Genomic DNA, 24,282 nt, shown 5'->3' on the forward strand with positions numbered 1-24,282 from the left:
ATCCCATTTCCCACAGCATCGATAACCCCGTCCCCAGACCTAGTCAACACAGCCGGGTGCAGACTTACAGAGTACATAAACGAGGTATGTAGAGGAGGCTCAGAGTCAAGTCACATGTGAATCTCAGACCGGAATAAACGGACAAAGCGCACTCAGTCCTCTCTAATCCATACATGGATCCATGTCTGTACGCCGTACCCTAGTCTGATCGGAGCCCAACCCCCTCCTAAGCAACTGACTTGCATCCTCTGCATCTACTCCATAGGGTGCTCCGTATGGAGTCAATATGTAGTACGCCCACCAGCCCCTAGCCATGTTCATAATTGTCTAGAGATCCCATGGCGATGCACCGTGTGAGAGTCATCTGATCCCTGGAACATTGGTGCTCAGGTACTTGTGCCACGTACGATGGTACTTGCAGATGTCGATCTACCCGCTTATCTGCGGCGCATCCCAACGGTGTTATCGATGCGTCCGAGGGACAATTTCCCGAACTTCGGAGGTTTGACTTCTTTGAATCAGTGCGATCTGAGTGGCTTGATCCTGTCCATTCGGTGTCATGATAGAGATTTTGAGGTTGGGGTACATATGGGTTTCTTGGTGGGTATCTAGGTATATCCATTGTGCATTGCTTGGTATAGAGTAGTGAGCGCTATCCTTCACAAAACTGATAAAATACCAAATCGAGGAACCAAAGAACTTGCCTACCTAGTAAAGTACCTGCCATAACTGTTACCCCTACACAGTATCATACATAACTACTATGTATTCCATGATTGTTGCAACACCCGTGGGCGCCTGAGTAGGTAGTCATGTTTCCTCGCCTTCCAGTAATGGTCCAGATACTAGATAGTGAGAATATCAACCATCCTACACGTTCCAAAACCTATCCTAGTTGCCATTGCAGCTCACAAAGAGCACCTAACCCACCGGAAGATGGCCACGAGGCTTAGTTACTAGAGGGATTATGCTAGGCATCATACAAAAGTAGTTATGGACTAACTACTACTCCCAAACTGAAAGTAACAAAGCCTTATGAGAGTTCGATTATACATGAACATAAAGGTACACAATTGTTGGAAAAGGCAGTTCTCGCCCAGTATCTCCTAGGACAGGCCACGATCTGAAAAAGGAGAAAGGAAATAAGAAAACCTAGGTTGTGGGTAGTTTCTAGGTGTTCTCCGCATATATCAAATGAAATGTATGTTTTCTATAGGAGCTTTAGGCACCACTTTATGTTTGCAATACCCAATGAGCTTCCAGTATCATGATGATTAAGTCCTAGAACCTTCTCTTTGCCTGTGTGCTCGCTGGAACATCCCCTCTGCCTCCTTCAGCTTCCCTTGATCCTTGTAGAGAGCACCAAGGTTCTTGACTGTACCGAGAGTAGACGTATGATCTGGACCTAGGGCCTTCTCTTTACCTGCCAGTGCTCGCTGGTACATCTCCTCTGCCTCCTTTAGCTTCCCTTGATCAGAGTAGAGAAGACCAAGGTTATTCACTGTACCGAGAGTGGACGTATGATCTAGACCTAGGGCCTTCTCCTTACCTGCTAGCGCTCGCTGGTACATCTCCTCTGCTTCCTTTAGCTTCCCTTGATACTTGTAGAGATTACCAAGGTTATTAACTATAGCGAGAGTAGACGTATGATCGAGACCTAGGGCCTTCTCATCGCCTGCTAGCGCTCGCTGGTACATCTCCTCTGCCTCCTTTAGCTTCCCTTGATACTTGTAGAGAGTACCGAGGTTGTTGACTGTATCGAGAGTAGACGTATGATCTGGACCTAGGGCCTTCTCTTTACCTACCAGTGCTCGCTGGTACATCTCCTCTGCCTCCTTTAGCTTCCCTTGATCAGAGTAGAGGAGACCAAGGTTATTCACTGTATCGAGAGTGGACGTATGATCTAGACCTAGGGCCTTCTCCTTGCCTGCAAGTGCTCGCTGGAACATCCCCTCTGCCTCCTTCAGCTTCCCTTGATCCTTATAGAGAATACCAAGGTTATTGACTGTATCAAGAGTAGACGTATGATCTGGACCTAGGGCCTTCTTATAGCCTGCTAGTGCTCGCTGGTACATCTCTTCTGCCTCCTTTAGCTTCCCTTGATCGGAGTAGAGAGTACCAAGGTTATTGACTGTATCGAGAGTAGACGTATGATCTGGACCTAGGGCCTTCTTATAGCCTGCTAGTGCTCGCTGGTACATCTCCTCTGCCTCCTTCAGCTTCCCTTGATCAGAGTAAAGAGTACCAAGGTTATTGACTGTATCGAGAGTGGACGTATGATCTGGACCTAGGGCCTTCTCATCGCCTGCCAGTGCTCGCTGGTACATCTCCTCTGCCTCCTTTAGCTTCCCTTGATCAGAGTAGAGAAGCCCAAGGTTATTGACTGTATCGAGAGTGGACGTATGATCTGGACCTAGGGCCTTCTCATCGCCTGCCAGTGCTCGCTGGTACATCTCCTCTGCCTCCTTTAGCTTCCCTTGATCAGAGTAGAGAAGCCCAAGGTTATTAACTGTATTGAGAGTGGACGTATGATCTAGACCTAGGGCCTTCTCATAGCCTGCCAGTGCTCGCTGGTACATCTCCTCTGCGTCCTTCAGTTTTCCCTGATTAGCGTAGAGAAGCCCTAAACAATGGAATGCTCTCCATAGCGCAACATCGTCGCCTGACCAATGTAGATGACGTACATGATTGGCGTGTGGGATAAGTCGTTGTTGAAGCTCTGCGTAATCTCTCTCACTTGATTTAGGGACATAGTGCCCAACGGATATCAGCGCAAGTTCGTTGAGTTGGATCGAATCCACGTTTGTATTTGTGCTGGCAATGTGAAGGCACCAGTCTTGTACTACTGGATGCATTGCATAGCTTCCATTTTGCTCCTTGCTCTCTAGAAGAGAAAATCCGATGAGAGACCTCACACCGAGTTTAAACGAGAGTTTGCGTGATGTAATTCTTTCAAGCCAGTCGGGAACGGTTGAACTTTTGCGGCCATTCTGTACTAACTCGTACCAGATATCACGATTGTCAAAATGCGCAAGTAGCAGTAAAAGGTTTGCTGCGTTCGAGTCCCGCTTCTGGATCTCAAGATATGAGATCATCCATGTTTGTAGCATGTTGCCTTGCTGGTACTGCCGACCAGGCTTTGATTGCAACTGTAGTTCGTACCAAGACTTTTGGTAGTGCTCCAAGTACTCAGCGATGCTGGTTCCAGTTTCACGCATAAATGCCCCAGCGATGACAACTGCCAAAGGCAGTCCATCCAGACGATTGGCAAGAGCAAGGATGTCTATAATTGTATTAGCATGATCTGTAACAACTATTCATCAGGAAGGACCTCGGTACCTGGACTACCCTCAAGCTCTCTAGTGGTGCTTTTGGCTGACAGACCGCTGCTTTGGAGGAGTAGTTGAATTGTGTTGTGAGAATCAAGTTTGCGCACCGGAAAATTTCCCCCGAGCTCAGTTAGTTCTTGAAGCCGAGATGTGATGAGGATGGATCCATGGTCTGCCGCAGGGAAAAACTCCCCGATGTCGTATCCATCGCCACCAGGGCTGCTAGAGGGGGAGTATGTATCAATGTTGTCGAAAATGATCAGCCAGCGAGAATTGCCCGCCGATGCTAGCCACCGTAACATAACTCTGGCTCGTTGCTCCACGTCTTGGTCATTGGTTGCCTCGCTATCACCAAGCTGTCCCGGTAATCGGTTCAAGGCAGAACTCAACGATTGCAAGAGTGTATTCCGATCCTTGCCACTCAGCCAGAAGATACCCGTGAAATCATCTTTGTGATCGCGCGCGAGACGAATCGCTAGCTGCGTCTTTCCCATCCCACCAAGGCCGTGAAGAATTGCGACTTTCCGTGATGACGACTTTTTCGGTTGTAAAGACTGCCATAGGCTGTCCAGCTCATCTTGTCGTCCTACAAAATTCTGAATCACAGGTACTGCAGTAAGGTCGAGAGGAACCTTGAACTGATGGCCTGCACATTGAGTACTTCATTTAGTTATGAATTCGAACTAGACAAGGAGTGCCACGAATTGAAATTTAGGATCTCTCACCAGAGTCTGTTAGAGTGTCTCGTGCTGTTGGAGTAGTTTTGATCTGATCTACCGGAACCACTAAGACAAGCTCTTTCGCATATGCCGCTGCCACCGCTGCTGCATAGCCTTGCCACTCCTTATTCTTGTGCGAGTCAGCATAGTCACAAATGCCCCGAATGACTAGACAGGGAAAGTCATTCATGAGCCCCGCCGCCTCCATCTCAACACAGTAGACGTCTAGGTCCTGAGCCAGCTGATCTCGCAGCTTGCTGTCCTTCACCACCTTATTTGCCGATGCAATCAGTCCATAGTGTATTTCTGGCTCTTCATAGTCTCTCGAAGCCCGAGCAGTCACTTTAGACCGATCACAATTGATACATGTATCAGATGCTCCATGTTCATATTCTGTTTTGAAAAGAAGGTCCTCTTTCGATGGTCGTGCAAAGTTTGCAGCTTTCCGCGACGGCATTTTCGCTCGGACGTCGGAAACAAATTCAAGGACTCGACTATCTTGTGTCAAGTGGTGGGCTTTGAGAGTAGCGAGGGCAGTCAGGAGGACCTTGGGTGGCCGGTCAAGCATTCCTGTTCGCTGAAATTGACCGCCGCTCAACGCTTTACCAAGGTCGTATTGGATTACGCCTCCAGATGTGTTCGCTGGTTGGCTCACCACAATATCACCTAGTCGAATATCGGCCTTCTCGCTTGGTACACCTCCACCGATGCCGACCATCAGCCCAAACCGGATAGAGTGGAAACTTGAGAGCAACTGCATCGCTCCCGTTGCAGCTGGAACAATTCCATATGTGCCAGCTGGTAAACAGACAACAACGATGTTATGTTCTCCGATATTGCCCAGAATGTAGGTATTCCGATCTGTCGGCGGGTGAGGCAGACTCGGGTGTATCGCATCCAGCATGAGCTTTGCGGCTGCCATCTCCAAGGATAAAGCACATATCCATCCGACTGTGTAATCATCATGACAAAAAGAGGCCCTGGCTGCCATGATGGAATATATGATCGTTGAGTTCGGAGACGAATTGCCGAGTTATATATTCATGGGAAACACGAGGACCATGACGGTGATGAAGCCTAGATGTTAGGAATCGAGAATGCCAGAGGTCTACTCCGTACCCAAGAGGAGCGGGGTCGACAAGTGAGGCTGAGGCATGATAATCTCACGACCAATCATCTGTGTGCAGTGAAGATGGATTGACAGATTGCCTGTTCAAGAAACACAAAGTTTGCTCGTCTTGCACCAAACCTTCCATTCACATGTAGGCTTCAAGTCCTTTCTACCCTCCACACCAGTAACATTCAGGATAAAACTCATGTTATGTGCTTATTTTCCTGGTTCAACATCACAAGGATCCTTTACGCGCTATCCATATCTGTATTAGCGTATGGTGTGGTGGGATATGAGCGACATTGCCCTAAAACCAGTCCCTAACTCGAGCCTTCATGATACCCCAAGCCACTACAGAATGGTACAAATCTCGAACCCTGGCAACATAAAACCATTGTTTATATAACAGACAGCAGGAAGAGAGTCATCGTTTCACAAATGGCCTGTGGTAGAGTGTAGTTAGCTTTCTGTCAAGCGATTATCATATTGGAACACGATGTGTGTGCAGAAGATGCCAGCCAGGTAGCATCTTTTTAGATGCTCACCCGCTTGACTTTCAAAAATTAGTCCATTTCGTTTGATCTGAATTGGAAGACAATAGGGTATAGCATGGGAATGAAGCCAGGCCACCGCGAGTAAGTCGAGAATGATAGTCCTCGTAGCCAAAAGCGGCGAATATAGTATTCAACGAGGAAGTCAACATCTGCAACAACAAGCCCGGAAAACGGCAGTAATATCCACTGCGAAGAGCGATGCCGTAGATGCCGAGGATATGGCGGAAGTTCGGAACAGGAAACATGAAGCGTTGCGACTTTCGCCCGTCGCCACGCGGTAGGTTCCATGGTTCCATGAGATTGGTACGAACGCCTCCCCTGACCAGGTACTCCTACATAACAGTGATATCTGTGTCCTCACGTTCAAAATTCACCCAATATCATTCATCATGTCGTTCATTGACGACCTTCCCATCATGTCCAATGGCAGCAAGGCCATTTTTCAGACGATGCCGATTGATATCATCTACATCGTCTTCGACCAACTGGCTCTCCCAGATGGGAGTCCCGATATTGAGACTTTGCTGGGTACTTTGCCCCATGTCAGCAGTTCCATATCAGAGAAGGCTCTTAGTTATATCAAGAGCTATTGGCATCTGTGTTAGTTTCGAAGACGCATGTGCCAATGTTGTGGCAACACTGTGAAGATTGCTGCTATAATAGCCACTTCATCCGTCGTCCCCTTGATTGAGTGATTCTCACGAATTCGATATCACCATCGATCAGAGATCAGAATCGAGGGAACTTTTGTGTTAAACAACCACAATCCAACCTGCATCGGCCTGTCTCTCGTCAAAGCGGCCCAAGGAATCGTCAACAAATGATCACTAAATCTATCTACCATGGAAATGTCATTTGCGCCGAGGAAATTGCAGCCAATAAGTCCGCCTATTCCGTCGTCAGGCAAAGCGATCGATCTACCTCGGAAACCTGCAAAGGAAACGACTCAACATGATTGAAGCACGTTCCAACCCCATCAGCAGAACGACAATACCCTTGTTTCATCGGAGCGAAAACGCCCTTTTCGGACAGATTAATCCTCCGGACTGTTTACTTCAACATGTACCCCAGTCCTCACGGGAAATCAATTCGAATTCTGATGGCAACATCTTCCCAATTCCTGCGCCACTTGGCGATCTTGCCATTACTTGGGCCTTCGGTCCTCCCTGCAGCCCAGCTTACATGGGGCGATACGCCCCGGTGGGAACGGCTGGTAACTAGAATGTGCCACGATGAGATCAACACGTCAAACATCTTTGTGAAGAAATTGACGCCACCTTCAATCCGAAGTTCGTTTGGTCCTAACAGGTCTGATGATGATCCACTCATCTGAATTTAGGATGCGCTGGACAATAACCGTGAGGGTAGACTGAGTGGGTGATTTGATCCATGGGCCTGGCTCAAGTAGGAACTGGGATGATTGAACCGCTAGCACGTGCCGATCTGCAACCAAGATGTGCGTTGAATATGAAGCTTGATTAGATGTTATATCCGTCTAAATTTCTGTGTATAGAATTTAGCGCTCATGTTAGCGCTTGTGTTGGAAATTACATTTAAAGATGTTCTGTGTTACTGAAGATTAATATGCAATTAAATTTCTTGATAGAGCTATAGTCACCGGAATGACCAGCTCTATCTATCTCATATTGAACGTCGAATCTTTCCTATCGACGTCATGTACATCACGATTCGAAAGAGCCACACGATTAGCGTCCGAGAGGACCAATAATTGAACTGACCATCACCGCAGCTTCTCGGTCCCAGTTTCCGACAGCCACCGTCTCAGTTCCTGACCGACCCTTCTCGGCTGACACGCTGGTGGCTGACACTTGCGATGAGCGAAGTACACACTCCTTGATCTCGGCTCTCAGTCGATCCCGGTTGGATCGCAATGCACGGGCAGAGACACCACCTCGGCTGACAATTTCCTGGACACGCGGACTAAGAGATGAGGCGAGAGAGCGCCAGTAGTAGGAAGGGAGTGATGAGGTATCTAAAGCTTGAAGGAGAAACTGCAGGAGATTGGACTTGTTCAGGCCTGTTTGGGATTCGGTAACTGGCTCCTCAGATGTGGTGCTGGTGGTCAAGAGAGGGTGTTGCGGTGGGCGGAGACTCCTGAGGATGGTCTCCATAGCGACAACATCCTGGCATCGGGCTGAAATATCGGCGAGGGCTCGGTCCATGATTGGGAGTTGGGAAAGAGCCCGGGAGAGGGTATTCACGGACGTCATGATCGCGGTGTGCATGAATCCTTGTAGTGTCGACAATAAGAGTTCGGGCTTGTATTCAGCCGCAGTGGTTGGTCCCTTTGGCATAGGTGAAAGGAGATAGAGAGTTGTGGAGGCGGTTGCCAGTCTTGCCTTGGCATCACGCGCTTGCCTGTAGCCCGATGACATAGATGAATGACCATTGGAGCTTGATGAATTTGGGGACAAAGAGAACCTGTTGATGGTCTGTTGTGCTCTCGACTTGACCATGTTTTCTGCGGGAATGACGAATTCTCCGCGCAGAGTGCGAATGACTTTGACTCGATCTAAACCATAGCCTTCTTCGCCCTCTGCCGAGGCTGAAAACAGTTCACGCAGACTTAAAATTGTGTATGCTGCTCGTTCCAATGCACGGAAGCCTTCTTTGCCAGTTGGCGGTGATGTTGTTCCATCTGGTCCTACTGAAAGGGCGGGCCCTGTTGGTCCTCGGCCTGTAATTTCTGAGACTTGGCTCTCCAGCTGTCTGCCCAGGGTCAGGCAGCGTGCGACAGCCCTTGCTAGGCGAACAGTGGCAAGCGAGTTTTCAGCAGCAATGCGGGCTTCGTCGGCTGCTTCCCATTTCTGGATCACCTCCTTTTGGAGACGTTCGTAGCCTTGCGTGACAGAAGCAATCTGCGTTCCTGATTCTTTCAGGATATGGTCGGCTGCAGCAGTCTGAGTTTGGGTATGTGAAAGCAATGGCAGCGCTGATCTGGTCGTCAATGCATGGATATGTGTGTCGATCTCCTGAAGATCAAAAAGTACCCGCGACAATGGTGTTGATAAATCTAACGGGGTGTCGGTTGCATTATTTGTGCTTGTTACCAATGTATTGGCGAACGAAGCTGGCGAGAAGTCTGGGTCCAAGAAGGCCTCATAGTCTATGTATGACGGCTCTGCTTCCGCCATGGTGGTCTAGACACGTCCAATCTATCTCAATGGGGCCACATAGAAAAGAGGGGGTGAAGTAACTAAAGAACTTTTTGAACCGGCCAATCAGGGGCACGTAGGGTTCAGAAAGCGATAATCTTCAATATGACTTTCCAATGATTTGGCATCAGACGTCTAGACCATTGGAGGAGAGAGGGATATTGGCTGTGAGATAGCGAAGCCCACATGGCTGATAACGGGTCACGTGAAGCTGAGTCATCTTATACATCGCCTCCAGCCTGGAGAACAGTCAGTTCAAAGAGGCCATCGATGGAGTCTGATGGTATAATATATTGCTTGATATGAGTTGGATAATGGCCACATTACATGTAGTCTATGATACGACTCAAAATACCCAGTGTTTAAGGATCCAAATTCAAGAATCAGAAGTAGCGAACCATTGGTGATCACTGATATGCCTCTCTGGGAACATCTTCACAGCCAATTGTGTTACAAGAAGGATAATTCGGAGGTCGTGGCAGTGTATACTGATCTAGCGTCTATTGATATCAGATATCAAATCCAAATGCATCAACTAGTACCCTACATTATATGCTATCTTTTGCTGCCAGCGCCTTCCAACGACAGAGCGGGGTTCCCCCACAGATAAGAGTTTGGGGTAAACTGGGCCCGAGCCTTGACATTTGAACCTACATTATCATCTCTGAGAAACGAACTATAACCCACTCGAACAACGGCGTCATCATGTCGACAACAGCTACTCAGCAAACCGAGTCTGTCCGCTTGACCAACGAAGACCAACTACCTCCACTCCCACCAGCAGCAAGCGATGCAACGTTCCAGGGTCTTGCACGCGGAGGTCGAAACGGAACCTTGAAACTGCGTGGTATCCCAACATTCTCAGACCTAACCGAGAAGCGTAAGTGGATGAAAGAGCACATGGCTGCTGCATTCCGGTATTTCGGCAAGCTAGGGTATGGAGAGGGTGTCTCCGGGCACATTTCAATGCGAGGTAGGTGCGATGACTTCTTTTGACTGAACATATAGTGGAATAAATGGAATAAACGACGAGGAGTATTCTGACAGCTTGCAGACCCTATTCTCAAAGACCATTTCTGGATGAACCCGTTCGCCAAGCACTTCTCGACTATCAAGGCTTCAGACCTTGTTCTTCTAGATTCTGACGGATTTGTCGTCGAGGGTGGAGCCCAGCTACCCGTCAATGAAGCTGGATTCTTGATCCATTCAGAGATTCACAAGGCACGCCCGGATGTGGTTGCTGCGGCACATACGCATGGCGTCCATGGAAAGACATGGAGTTCATTTGGCAAGCCTATTGAGATGATTACGCAAGGTAAGTCTCATGCTGTATTGGGTTTCTGTTGCTAATTTGATGAAGATGCATGCAACTTCTTTGGCCGACTGGGCGTCTACGAAGACCATGGTGGTGTTGTTCTGTCTGCAGAGGAAGGAAAAGCCATTGCACGCGCTTTGGGCAAGGAGAATATCGCATGTATCTTGCAAAACCATGGGTGAGTTAGGAGATGTTGAGTCTTCTCGCATCCGGTTTCATCTAGCTAATCATATATGGACAGCCTCCTGACTGTCGGTCGAACTGTCGACGAAGCAGCAATCCTCTATTCAATGCTGGAGAATGCCTGTCACTCCCAACTTCTTGCTGAGGCGGCAGCAGCCAATGGTCTCCCGAAGAAGATTATCAAAGACGATGCAGCCAAGTTCACCGCTGATGCTGCTCAGAATCCTGTAAGTGGGGTTGCTATCTATGCTAAGGGGTGTTTTCCCCAGAGGTTTATACTGACCGGTTCAAGCACAACTTTTATACAGAGTTCCAACCCGAGTTTGAATTGCTTGTCGAAGAGACAAATGGACGGTTCCTTCAGTAGATGTTTGGGTTATATATGACTCTTCGCCATCATATCTGATCTTAACGAATTTTGAAAATTATCTTGGATGGTTAAATATAATTGGCACAATGTTCCCTTCTTGACAATGCAAACTTGTACTTTTCGCCAGACAGACTGCAGTGGTTTTGATTATAGTATTGCCTGGGGCTACCGGAGTAACGTTTCACTGCAGTGGACTAAAAATTATAATGTTGGATATCTCTCTGTAGAGGAAAGAGATATTGTTCACACTTGCATATAGTTCGTCATATTTATGGACCACGAATAGTACACACTTAGCAGATATTAAATAGCTATCAAACAAATCTGGAAATCAATTCCTTCGGAAAAACGCCATCTATACAGATGCAACCGCTGCAAGGGTATACAAAATGAAAGGATGCATCAAACAGTCCGTGAAAGACCTGGGCGCGAGAAGAAAAAAACAAGTACAACAGGACAACAAAAAGGCATATCATAGCCCCAACGGGGAACATCAAAGATGGGGCGAGTAAGGGACGAGAAGAGCGAGGTTTCATACAGCATGCTCGCCCATGTGCTTCATATCATCCATTTCATATTCTTGCAAGCTGCGCTCTCGGCCACGACCACGACCAAAGCTCGACTCCTGCTGGTCATCCCCATCAGATGTCTGTGACGGGCCGGCTTGCGTACCGCCATGTCCACCAAATTTGATAGGTTCTAGCTCCCGTCGCTGGCAAGCCCACATCCCAAGGAATGTCATCATGGCAGCACTGGCGAATTGGAGTCCCCACCAAAGGACATTGGAAGGGAGGGAATGGGTGTAGAGTGTAGTGGCGATCAGGTGGAGGAAGTGAATCGTGAGAGCAAAATCGGGCACCAGCTTCGAGCGGGATACAAATAGGAGGAGGAAGATGACGCTAGGATGTTCACGAGAGTAAGCTAGTGATCGGAATACTGCCTCCAAGGCTAGGCTACAACTTACCCGATGAAGCAATTCAACAGCCACACCAACCCCAGCATCCATCCAATGGTCGTATCACCGCGTAGCGAGTCCCAGCCGAAGACCAGGTCTAGCGAGAATGGCGCGCCATAAACCACTGTCGTGAACAAGATGAGCACTGTGGCGCTAACATAGTATGCAGCCTGTAGTAGGAGGATCTTGCGGATGATCTTCAGCGGAGGGAGTTCGGTCCGCGACCCCGCTGGAGGACGCCGGCGCGCGGGCATCAACTAAATCGATAAGAGGGGTATTGTCACCCTCGCCAGTTCGTTGGGAATCAGGTTGACCTCGGCGCTCGAGGCGAGAGTACGAAAGTAGAGGCCAAGGGAAGGGACCATACAATGCTTTTCGGGAGCAACGTTCCAAGTACAGACAAGCGGGAATAGCTGACGTGGGCTATACTAGTCCCGCAGACTTGAAAAATATATGCAGAATATGGAACGTGTGCGAGGAGTGAAAAGGGTCTGGAGATAGCGATCGCCTTGAGATCAACAGTCTTGGCGGTCACAGGCCCGACCCGCCAACAACTGGGCATCTGCCGTCACCTGAACCTTTTGGCAGAACAACTCGCTTGAAATCACAACTCTATCCACTGATCTGACTCGAGTCATTTCCTCTCCTCCTCCTACCTCCCACATATTCAACTATTCAAAATGGGCTGGCTACCTTGGTCTTCCGGCGAAAACAAGGACGCTGCCTCCGACGGCGGCCGCATTGCCCCAGATCGAACAAGTCGCGCGCGCTGCTGGGAGGGCCGAGATCTATTCTTCGCCTGCTTAGACAAGAATGATATCCTGGACGGCATTAAAGAGGACAAGAAGGCGCGCCAGAAGTGTGCGAAAGAGGTCGCGGAGTTCGAGGCGGCATGTTCACAGAGCTGGGTATGTATGATGGCATCTGCTTAGAAGAGACATTCTTTTGGATTTCCTGCATTACATATCGCTGACTTCGCATCCCTTGGGTTAGGTGAAATACTTCAAGGAAAAGCGAGTGATGGAGTACAACCGGGACAAGACGATTGAGCGAATTCAGAAAGAAGATGCGGCCACGGTGAAGGAGTTGAAGTCGCAGGGATGGAACGCCAAATAAAAAGCCAGGATAGCAGACAGCTTTTGTACAATATGTAGGATATCTACCTCCTTTTAGGTCCCCTGATGACCCCTCCACTCAATGGTACCCAGCAAACATGGCTTCCATACTCCGTAGTAGAGCCGTCGTGGCACCGAAGACTCGTCATTGCTGAATTCGATCAATTAAATAGGACGGTCCGATCGGGTTACCCTTGGAGAGAATTGACTCAAGAGAACTGCTCACGAGCAATATGATATTTAGAGAAAATCCATATTATGTCCATAAATCGGTAGTCACAAGCAAAATCCTATGTTAAAAGACAATCCCTGAACACCGTGTTGCCCTAACATCTAACATCTTATTGGCCTGTGTGTCCCATGAGAAGCAAAGAGGGGAACAAAAAAAGCAAAACGCCTAGTGTTGCAGAAGGTGGCTTATGGCCAGCCAGAAAGAAATGAAAGCAGAGCACTAAATCCACTCATAAGAATATGACAACGCCAAGCTCCGAAAATGAACAATCGCGGGATGAACTTCGAGTTCGAATGAAATGGTAGATGATAGGAAAGTCGTAAAATCATTGCTTCCACTTCGCCAGGTGTTGCATAAGGTTCTGTACCTGGGGTCCAATGGGTCCCTGGCCCTGCGACTGTTGCCCGCCTAGACCTTTGGTCAGGAGGGAAAGCAGGGTCGGATCTGTGATGACAGGCGCATTTGATGGTTGGAGATTGAAAGGTGGGCGAGAAAGAGGTTGCTGCGGGGTAGCGGGCATAGGTGGCGGCCGATGGGCGTTGGTCAGGAGGCTGGCTAGATCGGCCGGAGGTGGGTTGGGTGAGGAGAATGGTGACTGTGTGGCAGATACGGGCTGGGAGTGCGGAGGTCGCTGGAGTGCCGATAAAAGAGACGAAAGACTCGGGCCATCCAAAGAACCAATGAGATTTGCAATATTGGGCTGATTTGAAAGTGCAGGCAAGACAGGCGGAGGAACTGCCATAGGCTGCGCTGGGGGTACGACAAAGGTAGGATTTGGTGCAAATGCCGCTGGGGCAGCTCCTCGCTGCATCGCCTGAGCTTGGTGACTGAGGAGCTCAGCGGACAAGTTAGGCTCGAGTTCAGGGTAATCTGTAAGAAATATGAGTAAAATGACGAGCGACCCAAAGACAAAATCCACTGACCAAGGAAGCGGACATTATCTAATCCGGCCGTGCGATCAAAGAGCTGCAGAGGAATCTTTCGGGAAACCTGGTTGGGACGAGATAGACGAACAACCGCAAGAACACCCTCAGTAAACTGGCGATGCACTGCGGCACCAAGAGGGATCCGTGGACCAAGCACAAGGACATCTACTCGCAATCCACGGTTGCGGAATGCGTTTTCTACATGAAGAACAAAATTTCTAAGCCAATGTCAGTGACAACCTCGCAAAGAGACATCGTATCCAACCAACCTGTCAAGTTCCTCTAACACCAGGAGCTGCACTTCTGGCACATCTCGCTGAGCTCGTCGAGGCACTGGTAGATCTGCTTCGCCTTCATAGATGCCACGCAGCCTTGGGCTAATGCTGCGATATCGTCGGTCTCTGGAATAGGGTGAGCGTGGAGAACGCGGAGAACGGGAGCGCCTTCGCTCGCGACGATCGAATCTCTCTGGTGTTCTTTCGCGTGACCGATACCCGTCTCGGGACCCTCGAAAAGGTCGCGGGGAAGGGGAGCGCGGCGGGCGATAGTCATCCCGTCTGCTACGGTGTGAAGGTTCATCTCGAAAGTCACTGAACGGCAACCGACTGGCATCATATGGCTTGGGTCGGTCGTAACGATCGTTGGAGGTCCGGGCGTTTGTTCGCCCAGAACTGGAACGGCTGAAGTCTGGCGACCTGGAACGACGTAGCAGGGGTGCGCGAGAAGGCTCTGATGCTTGAGTGGGCCGGGTTGATCGCTGAGGCTTTGAAATTTCGAGATCTGAAGAAACGTTAGAGGTGTGCCTTTTTCCCTCTTTTTTTGGGTTTGTTTTAGGTCAGGCACTCACGTATCTTCCTGCCCCTGACAGTGGCTCCCTGTTCAACCCCGAGAGCCGCATGGCAAGAGCTGGCTTCCAAGAATTGAATGAAACCGTACGCCTGTTTGATCGATATCTGAGCCAGCTTTCCGTACTTGTGGAAAATATGGAACATGTCTCGCTTGGTGACTCTTTCAGTAGGTAGATTGCCTGGTGGAAATGTTAGATTAGTCAATGATAAGGAGTACATTCTTTATACTGACCAACAAACAGTCTGGAGCCCATGGGGAACCGATCCCAAAGACCCTCCGTCACGTAAACCCGCTCATCATGCAGGAACTCGTCGTACTTCTTTTGAACTTCCGGGCCCCAAAATGAGTCATCATCGGTAGGTTTGACGGATCGGCCGGGTTTTTCGATACGACCTCTCTTGAAAGTTGCTGAAGGCTCTTGCACGGTGCCCTGGGTTTCAGCCAGGATAGACGTGGTTTGCGGGAAGGTGGAGAGAGGCGGATTGTTGGCGGCCGCCCCCGGAGCAATGGAAAATTGCTGAGGCTGAAGGCTACTAGATTGGGCTGCGTGGGCTAGCGATGCATTGGAGGGAGGTTCATATGCCACCTCGTCATTTGGACTGTAGGGGGCCTGAGTAGACGAATTATGTTGGGCTTGAGTGTGGGCAGGGATGCTCTGGGGTTGGAGGGCTTCGCCAGCGGTCGCTTGGTGGAGAGATGTGTTCACGGCTGGAGACACGGCGGCTATGGTTGCACCAGGGTTGGGGTAAGAGATATTGTCGAGTAGATTCTGAAAATTGACTCCCACATCTTCCTTCTCGGCGTTCATTTTGGACAGCTCCGCGTGGGCATGATCTACTTCGCTCGCAGTGGCAAAGCCTTGGGGTACCGGAGCAACCGGAGCAGTGTGGGAATGAGTGGAATCGGGGAGAGAGAACCTTGAGCCCGAAAGGCCAGATTTCTCGGACCCCGATGCAGGCTTTGGAGTGTAGTATGGTGCAGAAACAGTTATTCCATTCTGCGTCACACTTGATTGCGAGCCTTGAAAACTACCGGCACCCTGGGTCTGAAACGGTCCCCCCTGGCCATTTTTTAACGCTCCGTGCGACCATCCATCATGGGTTTGCGGAACCTGAGTATACACCGAACGTTCATAGGTTGAGGTATCATTGAAGACTGGATCCATTTGGTTCTCCAGAACTGGGATATTAGCTGGCTCCGGAATGTGCAGCGGTCGAGGGCTTTCCGGAGTCAGAGTCTTTCCGCGAAAGTGAAGCGCTTCATCGGGAGGACCGGGCGTCATGTAGACTTGAAGGAGGAGGACGTTTCATCTACAAGGGAAGAAGGGAAAGTGGTGAAGAAGATGATCCCCGGGGCAGGTATGAATTTTCGCAATCGCAAGCTAAGGTGGGGCGATGAGAAATGATTGGGGATTAATTTTTTTTTCTCTCTCGGTTTAGGAACCTCACCTAAGAGGGAAAGGGGGAACCCAAACGAAGAAAAATAGGCGATGAAGAAGAAGCAAATAGGAAATAGGTGGGGGGTTTTGGAGATGAGAGGTGGGAAATGGGGAATCGGGGGGAAAAAGCTGGGAGTCAGGTGAGCAAGAAGGAAGCTCGAGATTCTTCTCACTAGTTTCTGTACACGCAGACGGAGTTAGAACGGAGATTGGATTGTTGTAGAGCAGACGTTGAACCAAGTGATGCTTGGTCTGACAGGGAAGATCCAAGTCATAATCTTTACATCATTTCTTGCTTGACCTTTACTCCGTACTCCGTACTCTAATCCCAGTCAAAACAAGACTTTCGTCACAACGGTAGTTCGCGCTAGGGGGGCCAGACCAGGCGAGAAGGCGACAACTCTACTGTCGCTCCATTTTTAGATGATTTAATTTGTCACCTCCCTCCACCTTCCGGGCGATAGTGCACCGTTTTTCTTGACCTCCTTTGCACGTTGGATTCGGTTCCTGATGTATGGACCTCAGCGCATACACTGCCTTCGAGGCTTGACATCCATTCGGAGATTTGCGTCTGAAGGGCAACAAGATCTCCAGCTCGCAAGGGATTGGCTCAAGGCCCTTAATTCCAAGACCATTCCCCGTAATATTTGCGAGGTTTCCTTCAGTCGGTCTAGTGGCCCCGGTGGGCAAAATGTGAACAAGTCAGTGTCTCCACTTACGGTCATGCTGCAATGCTGAACAGTCCAAATAGGGTTAACTCCAAGGCCACCTTGAAAGTCCCATTGGAGTCATTGTTACCGTTGGTGCCCCGTTTGATACACCAATCACTCCGCACATCCCGATATGCCGCCGAAAGAGCCCAGTGTTTAGTCATCCAGTCCGACGAAGAGCGGAAACAGTCTAATAATGTGGAATCCTGCTTTGACAAGCTCTACCAGCTGTTGCAGAGCTCGGCCAAGGAGGTGATTCCCGGGGAAACGTCACAAGCACAAAGAACACGCGTGCAGAAACTGTTTGTCTATCTATATCTACGGAGGCGATTGAACGAATCTAACGGAGGTCACAGACAACGCGCTCAGAATGAGAGCCGGATTAAAGATAAGAAACAGCACAGCGACAAGAAAAGCAGTCGCCGAGGAAGCAAATACGATGATTGATAGTAAAAGAACCCTGGGTTTTGTTTCCGATCAACGCCTAACAGTGCTAAGTAATACTTCATGACATGCTACTGTGCCACGCGCTCCGCGTTCCGGATGGTAGCCGAGATGACTTTCTGCAACGAAGGATCCAGATCTTCTGTCGCCTGGACAGGTTGAAGCCAATTGATCACTTGGCGTGCGAGATCCTTGCCCATGGGATACTCTCTGAGGCGGGCAAGTGAAGTACCAAGCGCGCGAGGGAACTCAGCCGAGGTAGCGGAGATTCCAGCGGTCGGGAGCTTGATATAACAGATCTGTGTCCGCGGGCTGGAAGGCTTGTTTGTGCGCATCATCTCGACCACGTGCTCCAAGATCTTGTGAAGACAAGGCGCGTCCTGGAATTCCCACGCCATATCGAAGAACTCCTGACCAAACCGATCATCATGTTCGAAATGCTTTGTAGCGGTATCGAAAATGGTGAGCGGGATAGCACCGCTCAGAGCAGGGGTGGAATTGAGGTTTTGCAGCGCAACTTGGTCCGCTTCTCCATCCTCTCCTATGCTGGGGTCGATATCTTCGGCCGTGATTGCTGGGAGCGCGATCATATCGGCATCGAGATCGAGTTCTGCTTCTTGGACTGGTTTGGGCTTTTGGCTCTCCTCATCTAGACCCAAAATTCGTTGACGAGCGACTAGCTTTGCGACGTAAATCAACTCCAGCTTGGCATATTGAATCCAAATTGTCCGTGCATTCTTGCAGAATCTTAGACCGCGCTGCATGTAACTCCGCGCTTGTGTCATATCACCGTGGTCATCGAGGACGTGCTTAGCAGCGTATACCCATAACTCAGCGCTGGTAGGGTGTAGTCGCAGAGCGTCGGTAAATATCATGGAGAGCTTTTTGTGTGCCTTTTGTTTCCGAGCATATTCAATATATTGGACCCAGAGGTTAATGTCGCCGTGGAACTTGCGTGTCGCTCGCTCAAGAACGAAAAAAATCCGTCGCTGGCCGTTGAATCCTGCCGACCGAATCCCAAGTCGCTTCACCCGCTTCTTTCGCAGAACGTCGAGGTTCATTTCATATTCAGCATAGCGCACAAAGTCCACCGGTTGCGCGCCGCGCGCATTGAGCTTGTGCTCGAAATCGGATCTCTTCTTGACGATTGAGGAAATTTCGTCCTAGATATGGGGATCAGCTTTCCGAAAGCGAAAGAAAGACGTGTTGTAGCTTACCTTGGTGAAAATCTTTTTGCGCTCATATTCCTTGAGCTCAGGCACAGACTTCTCGAGGAAGAATCGAGCCTTATCTGTAGCGGCGGACATGATTGCTATTCTTTGAGGAGGTCAAAAAAAAAGTCGGCATCCCGCATTGAAAAAACACCGATTAGCCCCAGAGGGCGCTTAGCCGTATCCGGTTAGCCTTAAGGACACTTAGAACCACCGAGGAATCCGGACGTTGTTTCCCTTCCTCAGGGGCCATATGCTCATGACATCTACCTTTTTGAGTCTTTCTTTTGGTGCTTTCTTTTCTTGACGCTCTTTTATTTTTCAATTGATTTGTCGCTACAGGTGCAGGGATTGTTTTTGTTCCCTCTGCGCCGCCATGGCTCCCCGATACAAGGACGGAGACGCCGTGGTTGCCGTAAGTTTCAAATGATTCAAGGCAGATCTGGGGACGCTACTGACTTGGACACGCCTGTAGATCAACGGCAAATGGGTCGCCTGGACTCATACGGTCTTCGCCTATGCTGCGTTCCTCAGCGCGTTAGTTGTCGGCATTGCTTTGCACTACCACAAGATTGTTCAAAATGAACATTACGGTTACCCCATTGAATGGTTCCCCTCCGTGTCAGCCACCATCGGTGACCGATATCCCGAACGATCTTTCTTCCAAGTCTTTATCGCGATTACTTCCGGTCCGCGTTTCGCCCTCGTCTTTCTGTGGTACATCCTTACTTCGCGTCCGAACTCGAGCTTGCCCAAATTCGTTGCTGGTGTCGGTGTCTTCCGCACCTTGACATGTGGTGGTTGGACTTATGTGACATCTACCGATGATCATGACTGGCATGACATTTTCATGATCTCGTACTTGGTGGCCACTTTGCCGTGGACTCTGGGCTGTCTTGCTCTCAGCCCTAACAACAGACGTGCAGTCAAGTACCGCAAGATTATGGCCAGTTTGTTCTTTGGAACCCTTGTTCCGTTGATCTACTACTTCATTCAGCACAAAGTGCACAAGGTTCCTGGTGGTGAGTACCTTCCCCTCATCCAATTAAGTTCCTGCTGATCAGTGAATAAGCCTACACCAAATACGCCTTCTTCGAGTGGTCCTTGATTTTGTTTGATGTTGGGTTTGATGCTATTACCGCACTTGACTTCGAGAGCTTCGAAGTCGTGGTGAGGGATGTCAAGGGTGTTAGCAGAGGGTATGTACCGTGGCTTCCAAAATAACACTGCCCGCACCAAATGTATAGTGCCGAAAGCTATATTGATTATGAAAAATATGAACATGTCTAAGTTTATCCTCATTAGGCAATTGAAAACGACTGCGGATTCTGTCTTGGAAAAAGAGTGTGTACAATCCCATTATCTCAGTCGCTCAAAATTGACCACGTACGTAGGAAGGGCAAGTTGGTGGGCAACACCTTTGGCGAGGGCTTCTTCTGGACCGAGATCATTGATGCCGCTGCGGACATTTACAATGGGGTAAATTCAACCAGTCTAATCGTCGGTGCCGTGCGTTTCTGACAGACTTTAGTTTGTTTTCTGGACTATCGTGACCGGTTTGCCTGTTCTTGTCTGGTGTAAGTGATATCTATCCCTCAAAACGAACTTGTCTTATCTTCTTGTTAGACTTCCCTCTCTGGCACATGGGTATTTCCGGCTACGAAGTTGCCATTGTTGCCTGCACATCCCCATTGCTCTATTTCATCCCATCTCTGCGATACGCAGCCGCAAAAAACCTACGCCTTCTTCACCTCATTTCGCTTGTTGGCCTCCTTGGTTACAAGTTCCATGATCCTGCCAACCGTCTATTTGTTACTGGGTTTGCTCTTTCCACTACTTGTGCGGCATGGACCGCTAGCTTCTTTGCTGAGAGGGCCAACACCCATCGTCTCGAGGCTCGGGTCATGGCTTGGGGAATTGGTCTGGTTATGTCTGTTGTGGCCAAGTTTGCCTGCAAGACTAACAACCCCCTTTGGCCGATTATGCATGCTGAGAACGGAGGGTGGAACAAGATCGGTATCTTCCTCGCTCTGTTCGCTGTCTTGAGATCCCAGCGAGGATCCAACACAAGCGGTGGTGATTATCTGCCCGCAGGTGGCAAGAAGGGTTCATCGATTCTGGCTGGTGTTGGATTTGGTGGCCTGATGTTTGCCATCGTTTCGCTTCTGACCGACTCGAGCACCATGATCTCGTGGGTCTGGGATGGATACCCCGTGCGAGGACCGATCGCAGCTCCTCATGGTGCTTTGACTATTTTCGCAATGGGAGCCGGCCTTGTATACGGTATCTTCCACCCTGGTGTCGCTGGAAGCTGGACTGCCTTTGGTGTTGGTTCCGTCGGTGCCGCTCTTCTTACTTGCTATCACCACTGGACCGGATTCTATGGTGCCCTCGTTCTTGCGTTTTACATCATGGCCGTTGCTCCAGTTTTGATTATCTCTAGCGTTCGTCACTCTCCTGCGAGCACATTTGGCGTTGGCTTTGTCGTCTATGTCATCCTTTTGCTCTTCCACGTTTGGATTGTCGCATATGCCTTTGTGCCAGGTGGTCCCTTGCTTCGTGAGCACACTGACTGGCTTATGACCACCACCATGCTGACCATCGGTGCGGGTGTTTTCTCCGCTGCAACCTCGAACTCGACTCGCTCTCGCAAGCCTCACAAGCCTATCAACCCCAACAGCAGGAGACAGCGATCGTATTATATCTATGTTCTTGCTGCACTGCAGCTCCTTTCTGTATCTGTGGCTTACCTCCGTTTCCCCACCAATGACTACACTCCTTATCATAAAGAGGACAAGGTTGTGACTGCTGGTATCTGGACTGTCCACTTCGGCCTTGATAACAACATGTGGTCCTCAGAGCGTCGCATGCGCGATGTCATTGGCGAGCTTGAGCTGGATGTCATCGGTTTCCTCGAGTCCGACAACCAGCGTATCATTATGGGTAACAGGGACGTCACCCAGTTCATCGCCGAGGACCTTGGCTACTACACTGACTTCGGTCCCGGCCCCAACAAGCACACTTGGGGCTCCGCATTGCTATCCAAGTTCCCCATTGTCAACTCTACCCATCATCTCCTCCCCTCCCCTGTGGGTGAGCTAGCACCTGCCATCCACGCCACCCTCGACATGTATGGCGAGATGGTCGATGTGGTTGTGTTCCACTCTGGCCAAGAGGAGGACCCCGAGGACCGTCGCTTGCAGAGTGAGTATCTGTCTAAGCTGATGGGCGATTCCCCCCGTCCTTTGATCTTGTTGAGTTATCTTGTCACCAAGCCCCTCGAGGGCAACTACAACACCTACGTGAGCGAGCGCAGCCAGATGAGGGATATCGATCCTAGCGACTGGGATAGATGGTGCGAGTACCTTCTGTTCAAGAAGCTTCACCGTACTGGCTATGCCAGAATCAGCCGTGATACCATTACGGATACAGAGATCCAGGTATGTTGTTGGTCTTTTCCCGTGTGTCCGTTATCGTCTAACATCATGAATAGGTCGGTAAGTTCGTCATTGGCGAGCCCGCGTCCGAACCCGAGAGCGAGTTGCGTATCCCAGAGGAGATGGTCCCAGTCGGCCGCCGCTTCCCTGCCTTGTTCCGCGGCGAGGGAGTGCGCGGACACCGCTATCACGTCTTCGATGAGCCCAGGTACTGGCAGTAAACAGTATGTCTGGGTGAGTATGAGTGCCTGTCAATGCGCACATTCTCGCTTTGAGAATATTTAACTTCTGTATCGTGACATAATTTTAGTACGACATAAGGCAGACCTTCTGCTATCCTTAGAACTGCCAATTTTATTTACTGATGACTTGTTTCTGTCGATTGCTTTTCTGTGCTCATCGAGGTAGCTCTTCCTAATCTGCATCCAACATGTACTATGTTTTTGTAAACCCCATGGTTTAAGGGACCACGAATAATAGATTGCATCTCCAATCCCTGAGCCCCTTGGTGCCGATTTTCCCTCGGCCTGTGTTATTTTCACAGTTAGTCATTGAGGTATTCTCCCCAATATCAGTTCTATAAATATTCTTTCTGCTTTGGTTTTTGCCCATAAAGAAGAAATAAAAGTCTGAAAGCGTGTTAAAGCAAAGTAGTTATACGTTGGCACTCTAGTTCTAACAATCAAGCAGAGTCAAGATATGCTAGCAAATCCAATTGGCTCCTCTTCTTCCATACACATCGTGTCGGTCTTTGTTTCATAACAGGGACTGAGAATTCCAAACACTTCCAACCTCAAAAAGCCAGTAATCGACTGCTTTCATGTATTGCCTAGGTAGGTATCTGGCTGTTTGTATTACGATGCCCTTGGACTGCTTTGTCCTGCGCCAGTAGGCATTCCCCAATCATAACCCTGGAGATAGTGGAAGACAGCCAATTATCAAGTCAATCAAATCTGCCCATGTTGAAACAGAGTACATTACGCTTTTCTTCTGCGCTGTGGATTTATTATAGAGTTATCTAGGTACTATGGCCGGTATTCGAGATGAAGCCGTCGAGTGCCTACATGTAGGTATGCAGTACAGAGCATTGACACAATACCGAAGTACTTACATGGTAGCAGGTTTGCATGACCTGATCGAGACAACGGTTGCTTCAAGTTCCTTCATGGTCACCTGGACTCATTAATACCCAAAGCTCTTTGTGTGTTCCGGGTCAGATGAAGAGGAAATATGCTTCGCCTTGTTTCTGAGGTATGGCCTTTCAAAATAGGAAACGGGCCAGGTCATTTCCAACTCCGTACTCTGTACATGAACCTCCCTAGGCCTGTAGCTTTGATACCTTGGTGGAGACTAACTGCTGGTACCCCGTGCTGAAGAATCAGCACTTGTAAGTTTCTTGGAAATTCCTCATTCCCTGGCCTTTCTCAACACTGTGTTAGTCTTGGTAGGATATTGCTTCAGTCTCTATTTGTCTGTTTTATTAGGGTGCAAATATCTCAACCAGACCCAGGAGTATCAGCTCAGTTCCCGTCATCTGCGCTAGAGGACAATAATTATTCCCGTGGCCGATGAAATGGCGCGGTTCTTTTCCCTCTTTGATGTAACACTTGTCAGATCTGGTATCGCTTCTTTGGGTGGTGCATCGCTTCTTGTGACTCTCGCCTTTGTTCCTAGTTTCTCATGCGCCATTCGAAGGCCAAGCGTACTTATTTCTCTTTCTCTTCGAGCTGCGCGTTTTGGTAGGCTCGGCGTTTAGATCTATTATTTTGAGCTTTCATTGCGCTTCTATGTACCCTTATGTTGATGTTATCTAGCTTCTTAGGGCTGATATTGATAGTGCGAAAAGTACCAACGAACCTCATTCAATTGCCACAGTATAGCCCTTTTCTTCTGAACCTGAGACAATATATCTTGAGTTGAAAGAAATGACTTAGGGAGAGCCATGCATCAATATCGACCTGAAACGAACAAAGATTGAGAGGGAGTATTCGCAACCAGCTAGTCACGGATAACAAAGAACTGAGTATGGGAAGATTTATTTTTATATTTCTTTGTCCTGCAAACATCGTCGTCCTTGTGCTTTGTCTACTCTCATGGATAGGTGACTCGGTCTTCTATTAATATTAAAAGATAACACCGCCAATATTCCCCTCAGAACTCCAACCGCATTGCCCTTGACTTGAATTTTCCTATCGCTGAATCAAGCTC

The 24,282-nt window shown here is 49.2% G+C and overlaps 10 protein-coding genes across 10 annotated transcripts; 5 read left to right on the forward strand and 5 right to left on the reverse strand.

Annotated features, from left to right (window-relative positions):
* Positions 1–1,274: 1,274 nt before the first annotated feature.
* Positions 1,275–5,225, reverse strand: N7457_008461 (Pfs, NB-ARC and TPR domain protein; the record flags this gene model as incomplete). The annotated part of the gene is made up of 5 exons (XM_057179504.1): positions 1,275–2,603; positions 2,685–3,283; positions 3,340–3,975; positions 4,055–4,999; positions 5,168–5,225. 5 exons carry the CDS (start codon positions 5,223–5,225, stop codon positions 1,275–1,277), a joined length of 3,567 nt encoding a protein of 1,188 aa, XP_057027890.1.
* A 580-nt stretch (positions 5,226–5,805) lies between these two features.
* On the forward strand, positions 5,806–6,408 carry N7457_008462 (uncharacterized protein; the record flags this gene model as incomplete). The annotated part of the gene is made up of 3 exons (XM_057179505.1): positions 5,806–5,990; positions 6,057–6,313; positions 6,377–6,408. The coding sequence occupies 3 exons, from the start codon at positions 5,806–5,808 to the stop codon at positions 6,406–6,408; spliced, it is 474 nt and encodes a 157-aa protein (XP_057027891.1).
* A 1,011-nt stretch (positions 6,409–7,419) lies between these two features.
* On the reverse strand, positions 7,420–8,868 carry N7457_008463 (putative Golgi transport complex component Cog5; the record flags this gene model as incomplete). Its single annotated transcript, XM_057179506.1, has 1 exon — positions 7,420–8,868. The coding sequence occupies one exon, from the start codon at positions 8,866–8,868 to the stop codon at positions 7,420–7,422; it is 1,449 nt and encodes a 482-aa protein (XP_057027892.1).
* A 726-nt stretch (positions 8,869–9,594) lies between these two features.
* On the forward strand, positions 9,595–10,754 carry N7457_008464 (class II aldolase/adducin domain protein; the record flags this gene model as incomplete). Its single annotated transcript, XM_057179507.1, has 5 exons — positions 9,595–9,862; positions 9,944–10,204; positions 10,250–10,382; positions 10,446–10,614; positions 10,680–10,754. The coding sequence occupies 5 exons, from the start codon at positions 9,595–9,597 to the stop codon at positions 10,752–10,754; spliced, it is 906 nt and encodes a 301-aa protein (XP_057027893.1).
* A 535-nt stretch (positions 10,755–11,289) lies between these two features.
* On the reverse strand, positions 11,290–11,966 carry N7457_008465 (protein SYS1; the record flags this gene model as incomplete). Its single annotated transcript, XM_057179508.1, has 2 exons — positions 11,290–11,656; positions 11,722–11,966. 2 exons carry the CDS (start codon positions 11,964–11,966, stop codon positions 11,290–11,292), a joined length of 612 nt encoding a protein of 203 aa, XP_057027894.1.
* A 426-nt stretch (positions 11,967–12,392) lies between these two features.
* Positions 12,393–12,828, forward strand: N7457_008466 (cytochrome c oxidase subunit 6B family protein; the record flags this gene model as incomplete). Its single annotated transcript, XM_057179509.1, has 2 exons — positions 12,393–12,620; positions 12,706–12,828. 2 exons carry the CDS (start codon positions 12,393–12,395, stop codon positions 12,826–12,828), a joined length of 351 nt encoding a protein of 116 aa, XP_057027895.1.
* A 556-nt stretch (positions 12,829–13,384) lies between these two features.
* On the reverse strand, positions 13,385–16,116 carry N7457_008467 (putative RNA-binding protein (Nab3); the record flags this gene model as incomplete). Its single annotated transcript, XM_057179510.1, has 5 exons — positions 13,385–13,929; positions 13,983–14,203; positions 14,287–14,680; positions 14,833–15,012; positions 15,066–16,116. 5 exons carry the CDS (start codon positions 16,114–16,116, stop codon positions 13,385–13,387), a joined length of 2,391 nt encoding a protein of 796 aa, XP_057027896.1.
* A 666-nt stretch (positions 16,117–16,782) lies between these two features.
* N7457_008468 (peptidyl-tRNA hydrolase domain protein) lies at positions 16,783–17,429 on the forward strand (the record flags this gene model as incomplete). The annotated part of the gene is made up of 3 exons (XM_057179511.1): positions 16,783–16,973; positions 17,024–17,284; positions 17,339–17,429. 3 exons carry the CDS (start codon positions 16,783–16,785, stop codon positions 17,427–17,429), a joined length of 543 nt encoding a protein of 180 aa, XP_057027897.1.
* Positions 17,430–17,497: 68 nt separating this feature from the next.
* Positions 17,498–18,733, reverse strand: N7457_008469 (snoRNA-binding rRNA-processing protein UTP6; the record flags this gene model as incomplete). The annotated part of the gene is made up of 2 exons (XM_057179512.1): positions 17,498–18,589; positions 18,644–18,733. The coding sequence occupies 2 exons, from the start codon at positions 18,731–18,733 to the stop codon at positions 17,498–17,500; spliced, it is 1,182 nt and encodes a 393-aa protein (XP_057027898.1).
* A 280-nt stretch (positions 18,734–19,013) lies between these two features.
* N7457_008470 (uncharacterized protein) lies at positions 19,014–22,295 on the forward strand (the record flags this gene model as incomplete). Its single annotated transcript, XM_057179513.1, has 8 exons — positions 19,014–19,052; positions 19,113–19,659; positions 19,710–19,836; positions 19,943–19,981; positions 20,032–20,116; positions 20,169–20,214; positions 20,264–22,077; positions 22,131–22,295. The coding sequence occupies 8 exons, from the start codon at positions 19,014–19,016 to the stop codon at positions 22,293–22,295; spliced, it is 2,862 nt and encodes a 953-aa protein (XP_057027899.1).
* Positions 22,296–24,282: the final 1,987 nt, after the last annotated feature.

This window comes from Penicillium paradoxum (genome assembly GCF_028828445.1).
Source record: "Penicillium paradoxum strain IBT 22861 chromosome Unknown utg000007l_segment0_segment0, whole genome shotgun sequence".
NCBI lineage: Eukaryota > Fungi > Ascomycota > Eurotiomycetes > Eurotiales > Aspergillaceae > Penicillium > Penicillium paradoxum.